The sequence below is a fragment of the Lates calcarifer genome, linkage group LG4, assembly GCF_001640805.2.
Source record: "Lates calcarifer isolate ASB-BC8 linkage group LG4, TLL_Latcal_v3, whole genome shotgun sequence".
In the NCBI taxonomy this organism is placed as follows: Eukaryota; Metazoa; Chordata; class Actinopteri; family Centropomidae; genus Lates; species Lates calcarifer.
The window spans coordinates 1,556,144-1,574,778 of record NC_066836.1 but is presented as its reverse complement, the minus strand read 5'-3'; the positions used below and the strand labels follow the sequence as shown (position 1 = coordinate 1,574,778).

At 42.9% G+C, this 18,635-nt stretch overlaps 2 protein-coding genes across 2 annotated transcripts; both read right to left on the bottom strand.

The window, feature by feature from the left end:
* Positions 1-320: 320 nt before the first annotated feature.
* tmem71 (transmembrane protein 71) lies at positions 321-9,823 on the bottom strand. The gene is made up of 11 exons (XM_018674962.1): positions 9,610-9,823; positions 7,444-7,538; positions 6,714-6,776; positions 6,146-6,191; positions 5,848-6,057; positions 4,656-4,933; positions 4,371-4,565; positions 4,147-4,213; positions 4,005-4,066; positions 3,822-3,871; positions 321-3,731 (listed from the first exon to the last, which is right to left on the bottom strand). Exons 3-11 carry the CDS (start codon positions 6,742-6,744, stop codon positions 3,708-3,710), a joined length of 963 nt encoding a protein of 320 aa, XP_018530478.1. The 5' UTR covers positions 6,745-6,776; positions 7,444-7,538; positions 9,610-9,823; the 3' UTR covers positions 321-3,707.
* Positions 9,824-10,283: 460 nt separating this feature from the next.
* ift57 (intraflagellar transport 57 homolog (Chlamydomonas)) lies at positions 10,284-16,884 on the bottom strand. The gene is made up of 11 exons (XM_018674957.2): positions 16,338-16,884; positions 15,827-16,001; positions 14,603-14,721; positions 14,025-14,115; positions 13,829-13,897; positions 13,570-13,692; positions 13,284-13,355; positions 12,246-12,377; positions 11,859-11,921; positions 10,822-10,888; positions 10,284-10,731 (listed from the first exon to the last, which is right to left on the bottom strand). The coding sequence occupies exons 1-11, from the start codon at positions 16,490-16,492 to the stop codon at positions 10,550-10,552; spliced, it is 1,248 nt and encodes a 415-aa protein (XP_018530473.1). The 5' UTR covers positions 16,493-16,884; the 3' UTR covers positions 10,284-10,549.
* Positions 16,885-18,635: the final 1,751 nt, after the last annotated feature.

Genomic DNA, 18,635 nt, shown 5'->3' with positions numbered 1-18,635 from the left:
CCAGGAATCAAACCTCCAGCATCGTGGTTCAGGGCGGTGCGACAGGTACGAGGCAGAGGGAGACAAACAACAGTTTAAACTTTCCTCTATGAAATAACAATATTCCTTCTTGTTTGTTTTGTCGGTGCTTCACCTGTTAATCTGTCGTCACGTCCTTCAGCTGAAACTGGAGCAGAGTTAGTTTCTCTCAGACTGTTCATCAGCTTCAGGCTCTGCTTCACTCGGCTGCTCCTGAAAACTGATTTTCACTTGTTCTGGAGAAAAAAACGTCAGTGAAATAAACCGACACAGTTACAGCTCCACTGAACAGAAATACACCGTTTATCTTTTTAACAGGGTTTAATGGACGAGAAACATTTAATGTAGATAAAACACTTTCACTCTGACGTTATGTCAAATACTGTGAAAATTAAACCTTAAAACACAGCGCCATCAAAAGGACGAAAAGGGCAACTACCCATCGTCCAGATTACCAAACTACTGTTCATTTATTTAGACAATTTACTGATTGAAACACAGCGATCAACACTGCTGAAGAAAATACATTAATGAATACATAATTTGTTGATTTATGCCGTCGTTCTTCTTTATGTCTCAATTTCAAATTAAAACCTAGCTTCCACCTCGTTTAAGGTTTAATTTTACAGTTTTCACAACAGCTGTTTAACTAACAGAGACTAACACGGATACAGTACAGAGGAATAAACAAAGCTATTATTAAGATATAATAAGTGCCGTCACAAGCAGAGTATCACATTTCCACCTCTGGAAACAAGTGCAGTCAATAAGAAAAAAAACATTAACTCCATGTACAGTAGCTGCTTCATACACAGAACAAGAGCATATTTAAAGGTTTAATTCATCTGAAAAAGTTCTTGTTAAATGTTTTTTATCGCAGGTATTTCCTGTCCTTTGCAGTAAATTCAATATTTGACAACATCCACATTTAACTTTGAACAGTTAAAGCTGCATTCATTGATTTCTGGCCACCAGGGGGCAGCAGAATGAGCTAGAAAATACAGTGCTAACAAACTTGCTTATTTCCACATCCAGCAGTTACAGAGCAACATGATCTTTCATCTGGAGTCATGTTTGTGCTCCACCTGATAAATCTAGGCCTCTGTTTGTGGTCTCCACAAACTCCTAAGAAAAACATCTGGCTCATATTTTTGGCTATAAAACCAAAACTAGGAGCTAAAACAGTTGGTGTTGATTCTCAGTGGGTTGAACTATGAGCAACACTCTCACATTACAGAGTAATTTGATCCATCAGTAATATAAAAATATTTGTAAGTGCAGCTTTAAATGCAAAGTAATACAAAATACATGCAGAGCAGTAATAAAAATATTAGTAATATAGATTGATTTCTGTTCATTGATGAAGTATTGGTGATGTAACATTTCCCGAATCGTCAGATTACAACAAATTTGGCACTTTGAGTGAATAAATTCACATCGGACGATTCAGAAACTCCTGATTTTCACAGACAGAGAGAAATTTGAGCTTTAAAGATCCGGTCACTCCAGCGTTTAATCCGGTGAAGTTCAGCAGCAAAATCTATTTATTTCAGTGGAATGGTTTCGATTAAATTCAGCCCAAACTTGTCGCACTGAGAGAAGATAAAGTATAAAGATGCTAATATGTTCCCAGGCTGCTGGTATGTTAGCGAGTGGCTGTGTGACCGGCCCTCAGCCCTTCATGTCCCAGATCTTATGCTGCATTCACGTGGAAAAAAGTCGACCATGTTTCCAACGTGTTCACGTCAACAGAAAATTCACGGCAGAGTTGGTGGTGACGGTAAAAAGTTCCAATCACAACAAACGATGGACTTCAGTTGGTGAAAGGCGTCCATGTTTGTTTGACTCACTTCAGGAAAATCTGTTTCCTAATTACAGAAACATTACAACTAGTTGACGTGAACAGTGTTTACAAGTCAGAAACTCCCACATTCCCTTTTCACATAAACACGGCACGATTATCAAAACTGTTATTTAACCTGGTCCATTCAATCACTAAGAACTAAAGATAAGTCTTATCCTCTCTGCTCAAAGTCTGTTGCACTAAAACACATGAAAACATTGAGATTTCACAGGAAGAGCTGAATTGTGCTGAAAACAAAGCACAGCTCATCTCTTTTTGATCAGGTTCGCTAAACGTCTTGGCGTAGTTTGAGGCCCAAACATGATTGAATTTTAAAAACTTTATAAAGTCAAAACCTTATAAAGTCATACAGTACTTGTTTTTCTTTACATTTGATTAGTCCCTGCTTCCTGCAACACTTCTTTTCCTGATGAAAACGTCTCTCAGAGCGCTGACTGATCCATACATTTTAATGGAGCTTCAGAGGAGAGGATCATTTAAACTACGGTAAACTCCCTGATTCCTAAATGTTCCTCCAGCTCACTGTGGAGGTTTTAAAACTCACCTCACTGTCCAATACAGTTTCCTTTATTTTCTGAAATTATTGCTCCGTCAGAAATCCCTATCTCAGAGAATGAAGACCTGACTTATACCAGAGTTCGTATAAAGGATGGTGTTAGTTCTCCTGCCTGTGATTCCAGCCGGGTGGAGTCTGTCCCACAGGAAACAGGACCACCACATAAACAAGAGCCACTTTTCAAAGTTACAGTATTTGAAAATGCTAACTCCACCCGTCTGCTGCAGCACGCAGGTTAAATCAAACACCTACCAACACTGGAGCAGGTCTGTTTAATGTCTCAGCAGCATCTCAGGTTCAAATCCTGTCCCTGTATTATTCTGTATGTCTGCACTTAAGGCACTTTACAGCTGAAGAGTTTTACTACAAAATGATCGTTTAACGTCCAGAACCCAAACAGGACATTTACAGTTCACTCTGAACTCCGAGCTGTTCCAGCATCAACATGACTTCATAAAAAACAAACCTGTCTTTTCTTAAAACGGACACGTCATTTTGAAATCAAACTCCTCACTCAGTTTCCTCAGGAAAAAAATGGCACTTCACTCCTTCAGTTACAATTTCCAGGTAGAAACTTCAGGTGTTTTGTGCGTTTGGTTTTTTTAGTCAAAGTCACAGCTCTTATTTTAATTGAAGTCAGACTTCACTGAGACTTTTCTGCTGCTGAACCTGAATTTTCTCTCAGACTCTGAGTGTCTGACGTTGGGTCACTTTGGACAGCCCAAACAAGCCAAGTTCAACGACTAACACATACACATACTCTTCAAAACACATCAGGTACATTTGCATGTTTGGTGTTTGATATGGATATTATTGATCTTTCATGGCTACTAAACTACAGTAACTTGTGTCACCATGTTAGAGAGTTCCTTCAGCATTTTACCAGAAACAAACTGTCTGATTCAGCAGCTGAGAAGTTTCACAGCATGTACGTAACACCATGCTGATCTTCCCAGCCTTTCTCTTTAGATTTAAAGGTTAAATATAAAAATGACTCCGCTGAGTTTACGTTCAGTACTGCAGCCCTTCTGCTCGACGCATCTCCGCTCATAAAACACAAAGATTTCCATTCAGAGGTGGGTAAATAGACGTTTTGCAGTCAAACAGACGTTGCTGTAAAATGTTTTCCGGAGCTCAGAATAACTTGGTCCTTTAAGTGCAACTTACATGCAAACAGTTGGTGAAATGTAAAATATTTCTGCTGAGTTCCCACAGAGCTTTTCTTCTCTCTCTTCCAGTTTGATGTCGTTTGTTCCAAACTCTCGTCTTTTACTCGTTTCTTGATGTGATATCCTGAAAAACAGAATCATTACAAACCGTTAGCGTCATTCATTTGCTGCCAGTTTGAGAAATTAAGTTCAGTTGATTTGATTTTTCACTCACCTCCGTCTTCGCCCTCCTCCACTCGCCCATCGGCCCCGACTTAGTCAGGACTGAAATGAACAGAAATGTTTTAACACTCAGCGTTTTCATCCTCATGTTTCATGTTTCAATATTTTGTAATGAAGCCTCCATCAGAGAACATTTCATCAACAGATCCATGAGTGTGTGTTGTGTGATACTTACACATGAACGTTGTCATCATCATGAACACAGCTGATGTTACAGTCGTGCTCCACCACAGACACCTGCAGGGAAACACAGTCAGAGTCCAACATTCTGCTTTGTCTTTATTATGGAGTGAAATATTCCGAGATAAAAATCTTACCCTGAGTAAAGAGCCGAGAAGATGAAGATGGTGAAGATGAAGAGGAGAAAGGCCTTCATCGTTAACCCTGAAACAAAAACACAAACCGATGAAACATCAGCTAACGTGTCAGATTCCTCCAGCACCTGTCTTTCTGATTAAAACCTGGAGCCCAGCATGGATGACGTCCTGTAATGTGGTTTCCTCTGAAACAGCTGGTCCATGATAATAACTCTGTTACTGACCTGTGTGCCCGGCTGACGCCGGACAGCAGCAGGTGTTGGTGTAGAAAGGTGAGGGGGGCGGGACTTCAGAGAGTCCACCCAGTGACTGTGTGAACTGCTCCTTTGACTGACAGATCTCAGAGCAAATCTCCTCCTGGATGAGCATCGTCTGTGGCGGAGACACTTTGTCAGGAGGCGGCGGGAGCTCTGTCGGGTCTGAGAGAGAACAACATGGTAAAACACCAGAGAGCAGGACTGTGATCCAGAGGACATGTCGTCTCAACGCAGCCTTAATCATTGACCCACCATACGTGAAGCTGCGGCTCTCATCCAGCTCCGTGCTCCCCAGTCCAGACCAGGAGGACTCGTTCAGCGGGGCCGGGCCCTCCTGGCTGCTCCTGAACCAGTCGTGATCTCGCTCATATTCTCTGTCCAGGTCCCGGTCCCGGTCCCGGATTTGGTTTTGTCCCGTCCCGAAGACGCCTCTGAAGACCTTCTCGTCCAGCCACGACTGGCAGCTCTCTGTGACGTCGCTCAGGAGGCGAGCCAGAGAGCTGCGAGGCCTCCGCCTGCGCCGGAAAACCCTGAGGAGGAAAACACCACGATCCTGGTCTCACATCCGTCACGTTTCTGACACGGTTCAGTTTGTGGTTTTGGTTTTGAGCTCACCCAGCCTCGGTGTTATTCTTTTTTAATGTCGTTTGTTTTATTTTAATCAGTTTCCTCTCTCCTTTTATACGACGCCATCTTAGTGATTAATCATTTATCAAGTAAAAGCAAAATAAAACCATTTTGTCTCCAAGGTTTTTAAGGTTTTGCTGTAGAAATGAAAAACAGAACAATCATTCTCATTATCGGCTGATCACTTTGTCGATTAAATAACTCTTCATTTTGTCTATGAAATATATTGATTAATATCAGTGACAAGGCACCAAACCCAGAAATAACATCTTAAGATTCCAAATTAATTTGTAATAAACTGATCGATCAGTTAATCGATCATTTGTTCTTGAGCTCCGTGTGTCTCTGAAAACCAGAGCTGCAGTCGTGTAACAGAACAGAGAAACTCTTCTCATGTTGATGATGAAGGTTTCAATAACACGCAAGTCTCCTAGCAACCGTGACACATGACATCACACCCTGGCTCCTGGACGCAGCAGATGTCAGACGTGAAGAATGTGCAGCTTTTCGAACCTGCTCGACATGTGACGCACGGCTCGCTCTGATTGGCTGCGGAGGATGACCTCAGCGCTATAAAGAGAGGTGTTTGAAGGGGAGGGTGTGTGTGTGTGTGTGTGTGTGTGTGTGTGTGTGTGTGTGTGTGTGTGTTGAGAGCTGGAGCTTTACATTAATCTGTTCTACCAGAAACATCTCTTTATATCAGCACCAGACTCCATTGACAAAAACAGGGATTTTACTGAGCGTGTTAGTTAGTGTGTCTGTGTGGTACTTTTACTTCAGTGAAGGATCTGAATACTTCTGCCATCAGGTAACTCACCTGACCAGGTTCTCCTTGTAGGACACGTTGGTTTTGCAGGGCGTCAGCGACACGTTTCCGTCGTCGTCCCAGGAGAAGCTGTCCTCGGTGACGGCGTAGTACCCGTTGGTGAGGAGGCGCGGCGAGCGGCGGCAGCAGCAGGGGTCGCCGCCGTCCGCCGAGGAGTAACAGACGTACGAGGAGTCGGGGGAGAGGAGAGAGACGTCGAGGCTGAGGGAGACAGAGACAGGAGGAGGTCAGAATGTGGGACACCAGTTTAAAAGCTTGAGAAGTTGAAAAGAGAAGCAGCAGGTTTCACCTCTGACAGGAGTCGTTGGCACGCAGCCTTCGTTTTATCGGTGAACCTGAACAGAGATCAGAACAAGCTGAGGGAGTTAGAAGACAAACACACACACTGTGAAACAGGTCGTGTGAGCTCTCTGAATAAAGACTTGGCTTTTATCAGCGTGAGGAGCCAGAGAGCATTCCTGAGCTCGGCCTGGGAAACCACTGGAGTAAATTTACTCTGAGGTGACATAATACACTGTGTAGGAATGTGACAGACAGGGAGCTTACTGTCGTGTTGCTTTCAAGGTCACTCACAGCAGCAAAGCTCTGAATGAAGGAGAGGAGCTCAGTGTTTATACAACATCTGTTCCACTGTTTGCTGAGCTGTGTATGATGTATCTGATCAACATGATGACAGGATTCCTACAGACAGAGCTGTTTATTAAAGAGTCACTTCCTTCAGTTTAACCAGGAACATCTCTATATATCTCTACCAGACTCCATTGATAAAAACAGGGATTTAACAGGAGCTGCTGGAATACCACTGCCTTGTTGTGTGGTGTGTGTAGCAGACGTTCATGCTGTTGTTGCTGACGTACTTGTAACGGCTCCGGAGAAGAACAGGGCCATGTTTGTCTGCAGCCGAGTCTCTTGTTGTTGCTCTGTGAAAGACATTAGAGAGCGAGCACTCAGAGGTGAGAGACATTCAGCCGAGGACTTCAGCAGACTCCCTCATTAGAAACACTAGAGTTAAAGCACCAACAGTAACAGCAGTGAGAAAAATGTCCAATTTACAAAGGAGATTTTGCAGAAAGTTGTGGATTCAGACTAAACCTGTCTGTGGCTCTCAGCCTCTAAAACAGCTGCTGACTGTACTTTAACAAACAGGAGGAAACTGCATTAGTTGGGGACTATTTTCAGCGGCGGATTAATCCATATTTGGTGCTGTAGTGAGTATTAGGGGAAACAGGATGGTGTGTGAGTCCAAATAAACTGTGAGGAGGACGAGGACAGACCACAGAAATTCCAGAATAATCTCTGGAGGGAGAAAGTTAAAGAGTCTGTTTTTTTAAAAGGCACAAATTCAACATTTAAGCTTTTTTCCAGAGACTTCAGCTCTTTAACGATCTGCTCCTCAGTAACTTATTAAAGCTCAGTTAATCCCTGCAGAGCTGATCAGACGAGTCCTCCTCTCCAGTCTGAGCACTCGAGGGATTAACTGAATGAACATACTACAGGCTAATAGGAATCTAATCCACACTGATCAGACTGCTAAATAAGGGCAGGGTATTTATAAAGACACCCAGAAGTTTTTTAGTCCGTCCTTACCTGTAAACCTGCTCGTGCTCAGATCTCGTCGTGGCCTCGAGTTCTTCAGGACAGAGTTCTTGTGTTGTGGTTCTCTCACATCCTGCAGCAGCAGCCTGAGAAAAAATGCAGGAGGAAGAAAAACAGAGGGGCTGTGACAGTGAGCTCATGTTTCCTGTTAACTGTGTGTGTGCTGGGCCGTCACACTCACAGGACCTGAGGCTCAGTCACATGTTTCCTCACACTCAGAGAGCATGTGGACACTCAGAGCCACAGGTTTAAACACCTGTTTCTTAATGAACATGTTTCCATCATTCATTAGTTTTCTGTGTGATACATCTGCAGTGTCACCATGTTATCAAAACTGACTGATCCCCATATTAATCTATTGATTTCTAATCTGACGGTCATCTCTCTACACTTTGGTAAACACCTGTTGTTTGTCAAAGATGTTCCAACGACAGGAGTCATCACTCTGTCTATTGTTCTGTTCTGCTGAGTAACAGAGTGAAGAGATGAACTGGGTCAGCTTCTGTTAGTGGGCCACAAACAGTCTCTGTGTTACAGTGAATAGGAGGGGGAGGGAGGGAGGGGGAGGGAGGGGGTTGGCCTTCTCATCTTCCTCTGCTCCAACTGAAAAATGCTCCTTCAGTTTTGAAAGACAACAGGACGGTGTAAAGCCCTGCTGCTGCTGAGCTCTGGATGACTGATGGTTCAGTCAAGTATCTGGTGAAAGCTGCTCCTAATAACTGTACCTCTGTGAAACATTACTGTGACTCTCAAGTGTCAAACTCGTCCCTTGTTTTAGTAAGAAACACATTCATTTCACATGGACGACACGATCTGTCTGAAAGCAGAACCTTCTGAGCTCTCAAGTGTTTTCAGGGTAAAAGCTAATTTCCACACTTCCTGACAGGAATCCTGTAAACAGAAAGTTCCTCTTCACTGCTCAGAATAAAAATGACTTCTGACAGAGCACAGTGTAACACGAGCAAAGACTCCAGAGCTTTGTGTTTACAGACAGAAACCTGTGGTTTGGTGACTTCCAGGCTGTTTTAGTTTGGCACATTAGGGTGCTGCAGTGGTGGAGGTGAGATGCTGAGAGCTGGATGGACTGCTGACTAACTGATGAAATAACTCAGTACTGCAGTCTGTTAGTCATGGTTATAAAGAGTCTGATTCTTCTATGAGCATCACATTTAAAAACCTGTCTGAAGGAACTGATAGAAAACCTGATTCACAGAACGTAAGTTTCCTGATCTAATAAGTGAGATTAACTGACAGAGGATGTTTATTTAAGATTCCTTCATCATCTTTAAATGTCTGTGTTGTGACTGTTTCACTCTTTGTTTTCTCTGTGAAGAGAACAATGTTAAAACTATGCACCTTTAATCATGTTTAATAGGACTGCCTGTATTTCTTTCTTTCTCTCTTTTATTTCCCCCTGTATATGTCATGTTGGACTCTTCCCATCCTCCCAGCATGCCTTGCAGCAGCAGCAGTGTGCTCTGTGTTGGAGCTGCTGATGTTGGAGGAAAACGCGTAGCAGGAAACACAAAGATGGAGCAAACCATTTGAGCAGGAGCAGCTGCTCCTCTGTTATATTTCCACAGACACAGGATCAAACTGCTCAGGGTTCAGTTGGTACAGCTCTCAGTCTTTTCCTAATACTGTTGCTGCACTGCACCTTTTAATGTAACACACAGTTTTTAAATGATGGTTTACTCCTACAGCTCTGCTCTGATGCTTCATGATGGGAGTTTTATTCTCATAGTGTTCTTATATTCTTCCTATTTACAGCGATGAAGCTGCTCAGAGACCAGTTTCTATTCTGAAGAATTGGTTTTTTATATTGTTCTGGTATATATATATATATATATATATATATGTATATATGTGTGATATCTCTGTCTGCTTTACTCTCTTGTGAAACAGAGTAGAATTAAAAGACGTGTAGCATCAATGAACTGATCAGAATACAGATTAATGGAGGAGGACTTGTTTTTATGACCAAATAACTGGAAACATGTTTCTCCGCATGAAATCAAAGTGAGATTAAAATACCTGCAGCTGCTTTAAAGAAACTTCACTTCGATTGTTTTGTACTTTCTTTATATTTTAGAGGATCTCAGCAGAATTTACGGCACAAATCCAGACAAAGAAATAACGGGACTGAAGTGAACTCACCGGTTTGGTTTCCTTTTGGTTTCTCTCCCGAAGCTTTAAAGAAAAAGAGTCTTTTTCCTCCTGAGAGATTCACCTGTTTCTCCTCTTCTTCTTTTTCTGGACTCTTCTTTTTTAAATCTTGTTTTTTTCTCCGTGTGAACAGAAACAAACAGCAGCTCCGCAGCTGTCACCGAGCCTCGCCCCCACACAGGAAACACCAGCCGCTGTCAAAGTAAAACACACAGCAACACAGCATCCGCTCAGGCTTTTCAGAGTAAAGGCACACTGAATACAATACAAACATTAAAAAAAGGCTTTATAACAAACGATATGATCGAAATGAGTGAGCGTAATATTTAACATTAATATTCAGACAACACAAAGGAAAATCTAAACCCTGAAATATTCTAACTAATCATTAACTCACCTCTTTCTGTAACGTTTATTTTGAAGGGTACATACCAGACTTCCGGTGAGAGTTTAATTCGCCTGACGTTTAAGACTTCCCCCAAAATCCCAACACAGTTAAAATGTCCCTGAGGAGGCAGATGTCTTTTCTTCTCACTGGACATGCAGACCTTTAAAATGAAAGTTTTAAAATCTAACTCACCACATTCAGAATCTGCCTGCTGACACCTTAAATAACTAAAATGACTGAGTCTCACTAATTTTACTTCAAATATTTCAAACACAAGTTGATATTTGTTAACTGGTATCAAAATTTATTTTATGTTCATATACACAAAATGGTCCTAAATATTATCCATAAAAAACAGGTGATGAAATAAATAAGTGACAGAGAGTGAAACTTGGAAATGTGTAAAATGAATAAAGTCTGTGACGTTTTAACGTCAGGAGATTCAACACTTTAGTTTTCAGTTCATGTCAGAAAAGCAGGAGATGGGTAGTGTCTGTTTGTTTGTTTGTTTGTTTGTTTGTTTGTTTGTCTGTGGTGATGAGACTAAGCGAAGGGCCCGGCGGCGGGCTCAGGGATGTTGGTGGCGTGCATGTCGCGCGTCATGTTGGACTTCTCTTTGAGTTTGGCCTGCAGCAGCGTGTGCTGGACGACGCCGATCCTCACGTCCATCTGAACGATCTCCATCTTCAGCTTCGTCAGACTCTGCTTGATCTTCACCACGGGAGCTGAGGGACGGACGCACAGGCAGAACATGAACGCTGAGTAATAACACGAGGGAAGAACCAACAGGCTACAGGTTCAGCTCTGAGTCTCACCTCCGTCAGACATGCTGCTGCCTTTCTCCTCCATCTCCTGCTTCACCTTGTCGAGCTCCTCGCTGATCTGAAACACAAACAGCAGAGGGACGGGGAAAAGGTGAGTTCTGAGAGGTGATCTGAACTTGGACAGACTGGAGGAGGGAGCGTGGTGATGGAGCAGGGCGGTGAGGAAGGAGGGGGCCTGGTTATGGAGGACTTTGAAGGGGATCTGTCGTGGGACAGGGATGATGTGATCACAGGAGCTGGAGAGAGCAGGCGTCCAGCAGAGCTCTAGATGTGGTGTTTGGATCCATGAAGAATACTGTGCTGTAGTCAGTTTTAAATGTGATGAGAATGAATGAATGAATGAGACAGAGGGTGATGGATGGAGGCGAGCTGTTTTAGGTGGATGAAGGCATTGAAGTGGTGTTATAAGGAGAGTTTGCTGTCTAAGCAGCAGGCAAAACGCACCAACATCCACCATGTCTGCAGGTAATAACTCAGTGCATCATTTCCAATAAAATACCTGAGAAACGAGGATGAAATCCAGCGAGTCGTCGTGGTTTGAAATGAATCTCTGACAGCCTGGATGCAGACAGTTCCTGCTCATGACACTGATTCTTCATCATTACTCTCTGGTTGTTTCCCTCTCTGTGTTCTGTGTTTATCGTTGGATCCTAACTAAAAATATCGGCCTGTTTTGCTGTTCAGATCACAGACTGCACCTGATTGGACCACATGCTGCAGTGGATGAGTCGGGCAGGATGCAGTGACCTTTTTTTTTTTTTTTGCCACATGGTGGCGCCTCCTGACTGGATCAGGAATCAACAAACACTGACTTTCTTCTTGTTTTCCCTAACATCTCATGAAACCACAGTGAAAAGCTGTGGTAAGTTCACCTACAGACTGACGACGAACCGGAAGGTGAAAAACAACATTAAGCCCAAAGACTCCAGCAGAGACGTCCACTGATGTTTCTGCTTCTAGGAGATCTGTGTTCACACAGACATGACTCTTGAGTGATTAAAATGCTGCTGGGTGATGCGTTCACTGACCTCAGCCAGGATTCTGGTCCTTTCTGTCACTCCTCCGCTGCCCTGCTGGTATCGTTCCTTGACCTGGAGGAGAGACGACGTTAATGATCAGGTTATGAACACTCTTTGGTGCTTCGCACTATTTTCTACATCTAAAGCTCTGTCTCTGTAGGAATCCTCTCCATAATGTTGTCAGACAAAAACAGTGGACGAACTCTGACGTGGACAAACTGCCCCGCTGGTTACACTGCAGCTGTTTGTGGTCAATACTGCTAAGTTTTCCAAAACATCCAAAAACAATAAGGCTGAAGTTCATAAATACTGGAGTGATCCTTTAAGTCTCACACAGTATTTACAGGTGAGCTGAAGGTTTCAGTTGTCAGCTGCAGGTGAGCATCTGGTGTTTACCTCGCTGAGTTTGGCCTGAGCGCTGCGGTACTCCTGGATCAGGTGTTCGAGCTGGTTGTTGATGTATTTCTCTCTGCTGCTCACCTTCTCCAGAGTCTTACCGATGTCCTCCTGCAGTTTGTCCAGGTAACTCTGCAGAGACAGGAGAGGACACATCCAGAACATACTGATGACTGCGAACATGAAAGATGATTCCAGCATCTTTCAAGGAGAATCCTCTAAGTTTCAGTCCATAACAAACATTTCCACTGTGTCCCAGAGGACAAGGAAGAGACTGCAGATGATTCTTATGTGGGTGTCAGGTGATTGACAGGAAGCCCAGTGTAACATAATGCAAAGCTTACAAGAAAACACTCAGCTCAGCAACAAACAGGTAAACACTTCAGCTGCAGAGGAAGTCAAATCTTGTCACAGTGAGCAAATGAAGTTAAACAGAAAAATCTAATTATCATAGCATCGTGGTATCTGGTGCAGGCTGACAGGTGTGGTGGTGTAACATCAGCTGTTTTCCCCCAAACATCAGAGTGAAGACAAATGAGCTGACTCTTCACATTCACCGTCTCACCTGTGTAATTTGTTTTCCTGAGCTCTCACTGCTCATACTGTCTGTAACATCAGCGTTTAGAATACACCTCTGACTTGCCTCTATAGGTTGAATTTTCCTGCTTTGTTCTGTTTTTCTTCTCCACTGTCAGTTTCCTTCAAGCTTTATATCAACCAAATGAACGCAGCTCAATAAAACATTGTTCCTCACAGGACATCTGTACTGACAGTTCATTTACAGCCTCTGCACAAAGAAAATACCTGGTGCCGTATCCTGACGTGTGAATAATGTCACATGCTGTATTGAAGGTATCACACACACTCACTGCAGTCAAGATAAACATGAAAAATCTCAGTGTGCAGAAGTTATTCAGTGTGAAGAGAAGAAACAGAGACAAAGTATTGATAGAGTCCAGCAGGTGGCGCTAAAACAGACAGAGACACTGCAGTTAAACTCATCACTGCTGTACGACTGGACCAGGTCAGTGAACGTACGTTGGCTTCTTTGAGCGAAGACTTGATCCCATCTCTGTGTTGGTGCATCTGGTCCACGTGGATCCTCCAGTCCTGCAGACCATCACACAGACCAGAGACCAGTCAAAAACAACTCAAACAAGCTTTAGACCAATTCTTCATCTCTCCATTATTTTTATTTTCAGTTCCTCTCTTTAAGTTAAAAACGCAGTAGTCGACCTTGTAGTTCAATGGGAATAAAAAAAAAAACATGAGCAGGACAACGAGCTGAAACTGATCCAGGATCAGTACAGCACAGTGTCTGTACCTTGTTGTCTGTCTTGATGGTGACTTTGAGCTGAGGCAGGACTCTCTCCACCTCCAGGTTCCACTCCGCTGCATCAACCGTCGACTCCAGAATCTCGTCAGGTTTGGTCGACGGTTCTGCTTCCTGTCAGAGAACAAAACAACAGGACACACGAGGCAGGATTCAAAATAACAAAAACCGAAAGGGAACTGGATCAGAATCCAGTTTCAGGCCTGGCTGAAAATGAATTTAAATGGTCAGTATTTCCAGGTGAACTCACAGTGTGAGTGGTCCGCAGCTTCAGAGCCTCCAGATCCATCACGTTCTCCTCCTCATCATCAGGCTCCTCCTGAGTTCACACACAAACACAACAAGCCGATTAAAACTGAGTTACAACACATTTTCTCGTGAATATATTCAGGACTTATGATGCTACAAAGAAGTAAAAAGAAGTTCAGTGAAGTTGGGAAACTTACGATCATCTCCTCCTCGACTTTGCTGAGAGTGAGCTCTGCGTCGTCCTCTATCACAGACTCTTCCTCTGTGTTTTCTGTCGGGTAGTTTGGTCTGAAAGGAACAAACAAGCCAAGAGGTCAAAGCACAGACAGCTCCCCGTGTGTCCTGTTCAGTCTGACATACAACGATACTCTGTGGTCTCCCCCTTCTGGCAATGAGAGTAATTACGTCTCTGTTAGGAGGAAAAGCCACACCAATGGTAACCTCCGTACTCCTGCTGATGTGTTTAATCAGTATTCTGTGAAACTGTTTGGCAGCGAGGACTTAACTATAACAGATGTTCATTTCTATGTGAAGGTCCCACACTCCAGCTTTAGATATATAATCAAAGATCAAAGGAAGCCTGTGGATTAAGAGAAAGATGTAACATGCAGCTGGATAAAGGGAGGTGAAGGTCAAGGTGCTGGAGCACAGACTGATATACTGTGACTCTAAAATCACGATACAGGTACGAACACAGAAACAAAAGGTTAAGGAGCAAGACAGGAATAATTTCATTTATTTAAAAGAGGTGATTAGAGGAGAAATGTCTGAGTACCTTCTGAAGGAGAACCCCCTCCTCCTCAGAGCCTCCTCAGCCAGTCGGTCCAGCACCAAGCAGACGTACTCGCCTGAACCTGATTTCAGTTTGGAGGGCGGGAAGTCCACCTTAACACCCTGAAAGACACAGTGAAGAGCCAGATAAGTCTCCTATCCTCTCAAATCCTCTCCGAGTTCCTTTAGTGTTGCATCGGCTGACAATAGGGAGTCTGAGCTGAGTTTGAGGTCAGGATCAAAAGCACACGGGTATATTTTATTCATTGTTACATATTTCATTTATCATGTTTCATTCACAATTCATCTGTCAAGTTACAGAGCGTCTGCAAGTTTCATCAAGGATAAATGTGAGATCTTTGAACTTTTTAAGACCTTTTCACTCTGAGCTGCACGAAGCAGACACTCGATTTAAAAAGAGAAAAATGGAAAATAACCTTAAAGCTGTTAGAAGAAAGGAGAACTGAGTGGTGATCGTCTATACTTAGTACAGATCAAACTGGGTCAAAGTGTAGAAAACTGTCGAGGACTGAAGCTCAGTAATGAAATGACTTGGTCCTGTTTATCTGACACATGACTTTCAACACAGAGACTAAACAACTGAATCAAAGTTTAAAACTGTTTTTCCACAAGCCAATATTCATTGTTGTGTGAACACAAGCAGCCATCTAGAACTTTATCAAAATAAAACACAGTCAAAATCCGAAAACATTTGGATTTAATTCATTTAATCTGGATTTATTATCGAATCTAAAAAAAGTCAACCAGATTGTGTATCTCACCAGACATTTGATGCTGACTTTCTGTACTTTTTCAGACAGTTTCAGTCATTACCAAACGTACTGAAAATAGTATTCAATATCCAGCCTTGATGAATAAACTGTCAACAAATACCAGGCTGTGTGGGATTGGACTGACGATTATTTAATGTTTTTTGTCTGTTTATGTTAAAATAAGTCAGTGACAATGAAATATAAACAGAGTGATAACAAATGCATGCCTCATTGTTATTTAATTCTGTATGAGCTGGTTGATTTTTCAGAGTAAACTCTGGTGCCTCTAAAACTAAATCCAACGCATCGAATGATTGACTTTACTTTATTCAAACCCTTTCAGAGCCTTGATTCTAAATAAGAGTTTTGGTTTCATGTCAGGACCTGGAGACACTCAGCTCTAACTCTGGTAAAGAAAGGGATGTTTCTGTGTTTTATTGCTGAGCGTCACTTACAAAAGCCCTGAGCTCTGCCAGGATGTTGGACACGGTGGCGTTGGGTTCGTCGTACTCCTGAGGCTCAGCGAACGGCCTCCCTGCCACGTTGATGAGCCACGCTGCGATGATGGTGAACATGTAGAACTGCTCGCCCGGGTTGGATGCCAGATATGGACTGGAGACAAAATAATGTCTGAGAAGGGAAAACAGAGAGAGGATCGTCAGGAGGGAACAGCCACTCTGCATTTTGGTTTGGAAAGGTGCTACATAAATTTAGGCTTTTTATTTTTTATAGTGTGTGGAAATGAACACTTCTACATTAAATCATTTTCATATGAGGACTACACACAGATTAGTTCCTCCTGCCACCGTTAAACAGCAGCAGCGGTAGTTGTAGCTGTTATTAGGACAGAGTAGGACAATAATGTTTCACTCATTTTTGGTGAACAGGGAGTTTAACATCTGAACTATGTTAGCCCAGTTACAGCCTAACTTAATAACTATGTGCTACTGTGAAGGTTTTTCTAACCTGGACAGGTTCTTCATGTTGTGTTTGGCCAGAACTTCCTCCTCATAATTTAGCACCTTCAGCTTTTCCAGCAAACACTCCATCACCACAAACACCTGGTGAGCTGCTCCGGGGCCGCGGTCATCCTCATCTCCCCGTCTACCGTCATCCGCCATGGGTGCACTTCACCTGCTGCTCGTCAGACAAATCGATTTTACAATAAAAGGGTCGAGAGAGTCAGTTTGTGGACCCTCTCAGCCAGCTAGCCGGTGCTAGCTCGGTTTGTTTGGCTAACCCCTCCGTTGTCAGGCAACCGAGAGGAGCTAACGCTAGCTAGCTAGGTGGCTAATGTTAGCCGCTAGCGAAATCATGTTTCAAAAACTTGATTCACATCCGTAACTCAAGAGTATTTAACAGTCTGCAAAATAACGACACGTCGAGAAGTCAGTGAGCGCACAATTACAGACATTCAAACACTGAAATCCTTAAAATGAGTAACTGAATATCACTGTTAGCTACACTGTCAACAGCGTCAACTCTTTCCGTTGAGAACTTCGGAATAAAAGCTTTCCTGTTCAATCGCTGTTGCTTTCCGGTTTAAAGTTTTCAGATTAAAAGCATGTTAAGAACATGCAAGTGTCGGTAAATTCAATGGAAAACTGAATCTTATTTTTGGAGAAGAAGTTATAGAAAATGTAATTATTGCTTTAGTTGTTTGAAAACCCCATTTTCATCTTTCCATTAACCTAATTAAGAGTTACCCATAAAATTTAGAAAGATCCCAACCCAACGTCCACTGACTTACTACTTGGCTTCAAGCTTTTTCTAAAGCTTTCTAATGCGTCTCACAGTCCTCTAGACACTGACGACTAAAATAACATCTTCAATATTTAATATTAACAGTGGTGGAGTTTAACTAATTCTATTTACTTTATACATGTACTCCACAGCTTTGAAGAATAAGAGTTTAAATAATTGATTTAAATAATTACATAATAATACAATGACAGTAATGGGTGCTGCTCTGCTGCAGAATGTGTACTGTGATACTCTGGTATAATTAGATGATGATTGTAATAGAGTATCTTTAAATCATGATACTTGTACTAAAATAAAGGATCTGAATACTTCTTTATATCAGCTCCTCCATACATTATATATATATTCAACCTCAACACAACCGTATCAAGTGAAGCATGAAAAACACAGTCTCTACCTGCAAATACACACACAGTGTATGTGTGTGTGTGTGTGTGTGTGTGTGTGAATAATTCATGTCTCCCCTGTGAGGCAGCAGGCAGTGTTGGGAGAGAGGGGTGTGTTTGTTTCATCTGCATGCTGCTCCCTGCCTGTCTCTGAGCACACAGGTGGAGCTCCCTGGTGACTGTGTTTGATTGACAGGTCTGCTGACTGCCTGCTGCATCTCTGATGATGCTCAGCCAGCCGCATCCCTGCGTCACCGGCAGCCTCCGCTCACCACCAGCTCATCTCAGCCGAGACGTGTGATCAGACACAGCATGGAGGTGTGGGCCTGACGCAGACACGTTAAAGGAGCATTCAGCTAAGTCAGGCAGAAGGTGGATCACAGCTCAGAGACAGATCCAGGACATGTTTAGCCTAGCTTAGCACAAAGACTGGAAGCAGGGGGAAACTGTTAGCTTCCACTAAAAGGACTAAACACACATCGCCCCTCCTTGTGCTCAGGTTAGATTTGACCTGTTTGAATATATTTCAGAAATATTATCCACTTGTTTTCAGTGGAACAAGGCTTAAACACAACCACCTGAGCCAATCTGATACGCTCCCTGAGGTGTAGGCCTTTTATCCTGAGAGGAACAGAAAACCTTTTTGACGACTTCACACAACAGCCCCTGTCATATTAAGCACATAAAGAGCTTGTGAACATCTTTTTCAGGTTCATATCATGAGCTGTAAAGAGCCGGGGATCAGGAATGACTCTATTAAATCCACCAGTAACTCGGATGTCTCAGCTCGGAGACCAGAAAATGCATTCTGGTCTCCGAGCTGAAATCTAATTATTGTTGCTGCTGAATTGGTTGTGTGAAGGTGAGGCTCGGGTTCATGCTAAGCTTGTAGCTCCCTCTGTACTTTTGTCTGTGTGTATGCACAGGTCCTGCTGCAGCTCAATGAAAAGGAATAAATTCTATGATGAAAACAAACAGAGACAGGCTACTGTGTGAAATTAGATTATGTTTTATTGCAGGTATACACATTACAGTCAAGTGGTTGGACTCCAGAGCAGGCTACTTGCCAATTTCAAAATCCCAAAGCTGAGACTTTGAAAGTGGTGTACTTTGT

Coding starts and splice junctions, on each gene's coding strand:
- tmem71 (XM_018674962.1), bottom strand. CDS start 6,744: ATGGCCCTGTTCTTCTCCGGAGCCGTTACAA. Junction 6,192..6,713: donor CTTCTCCGGAGCCGTTACAA/GTACGTCAGCAA, acceptor ATCTCTGTTCAG/GTTCACCGATAAAACGAAGG. Junction 4,067..4,146: donor TTCTCGGCTCTTTACTCAGG/GTAAGATTTTTA, acceptor GTTTCCCTGCAG/GTGTCTGTGGTGGAGCACGA.
- ift57 (XM_018674957.2), bottom strand. CDS start 16,492: ATGGCGGATGACGGTAGACGGGGAGATGAGGATGACCGCGGCCCCGGA. Junction 14,722..15,826: donor TGGCAGAGCTCAGGGCTTTT/GTAAGTGACGCT, acceptor TGTGTCTTTCAG/GGTGTTAAGGTGGACTTCCC. Junction 14,116..14,602: donor AGGGGGTTCTCCTTCAGAAG/GTACTCAGACAT, acceptor TGTTCCTTTCAG/ACCAAACTACCCGACAGAAA.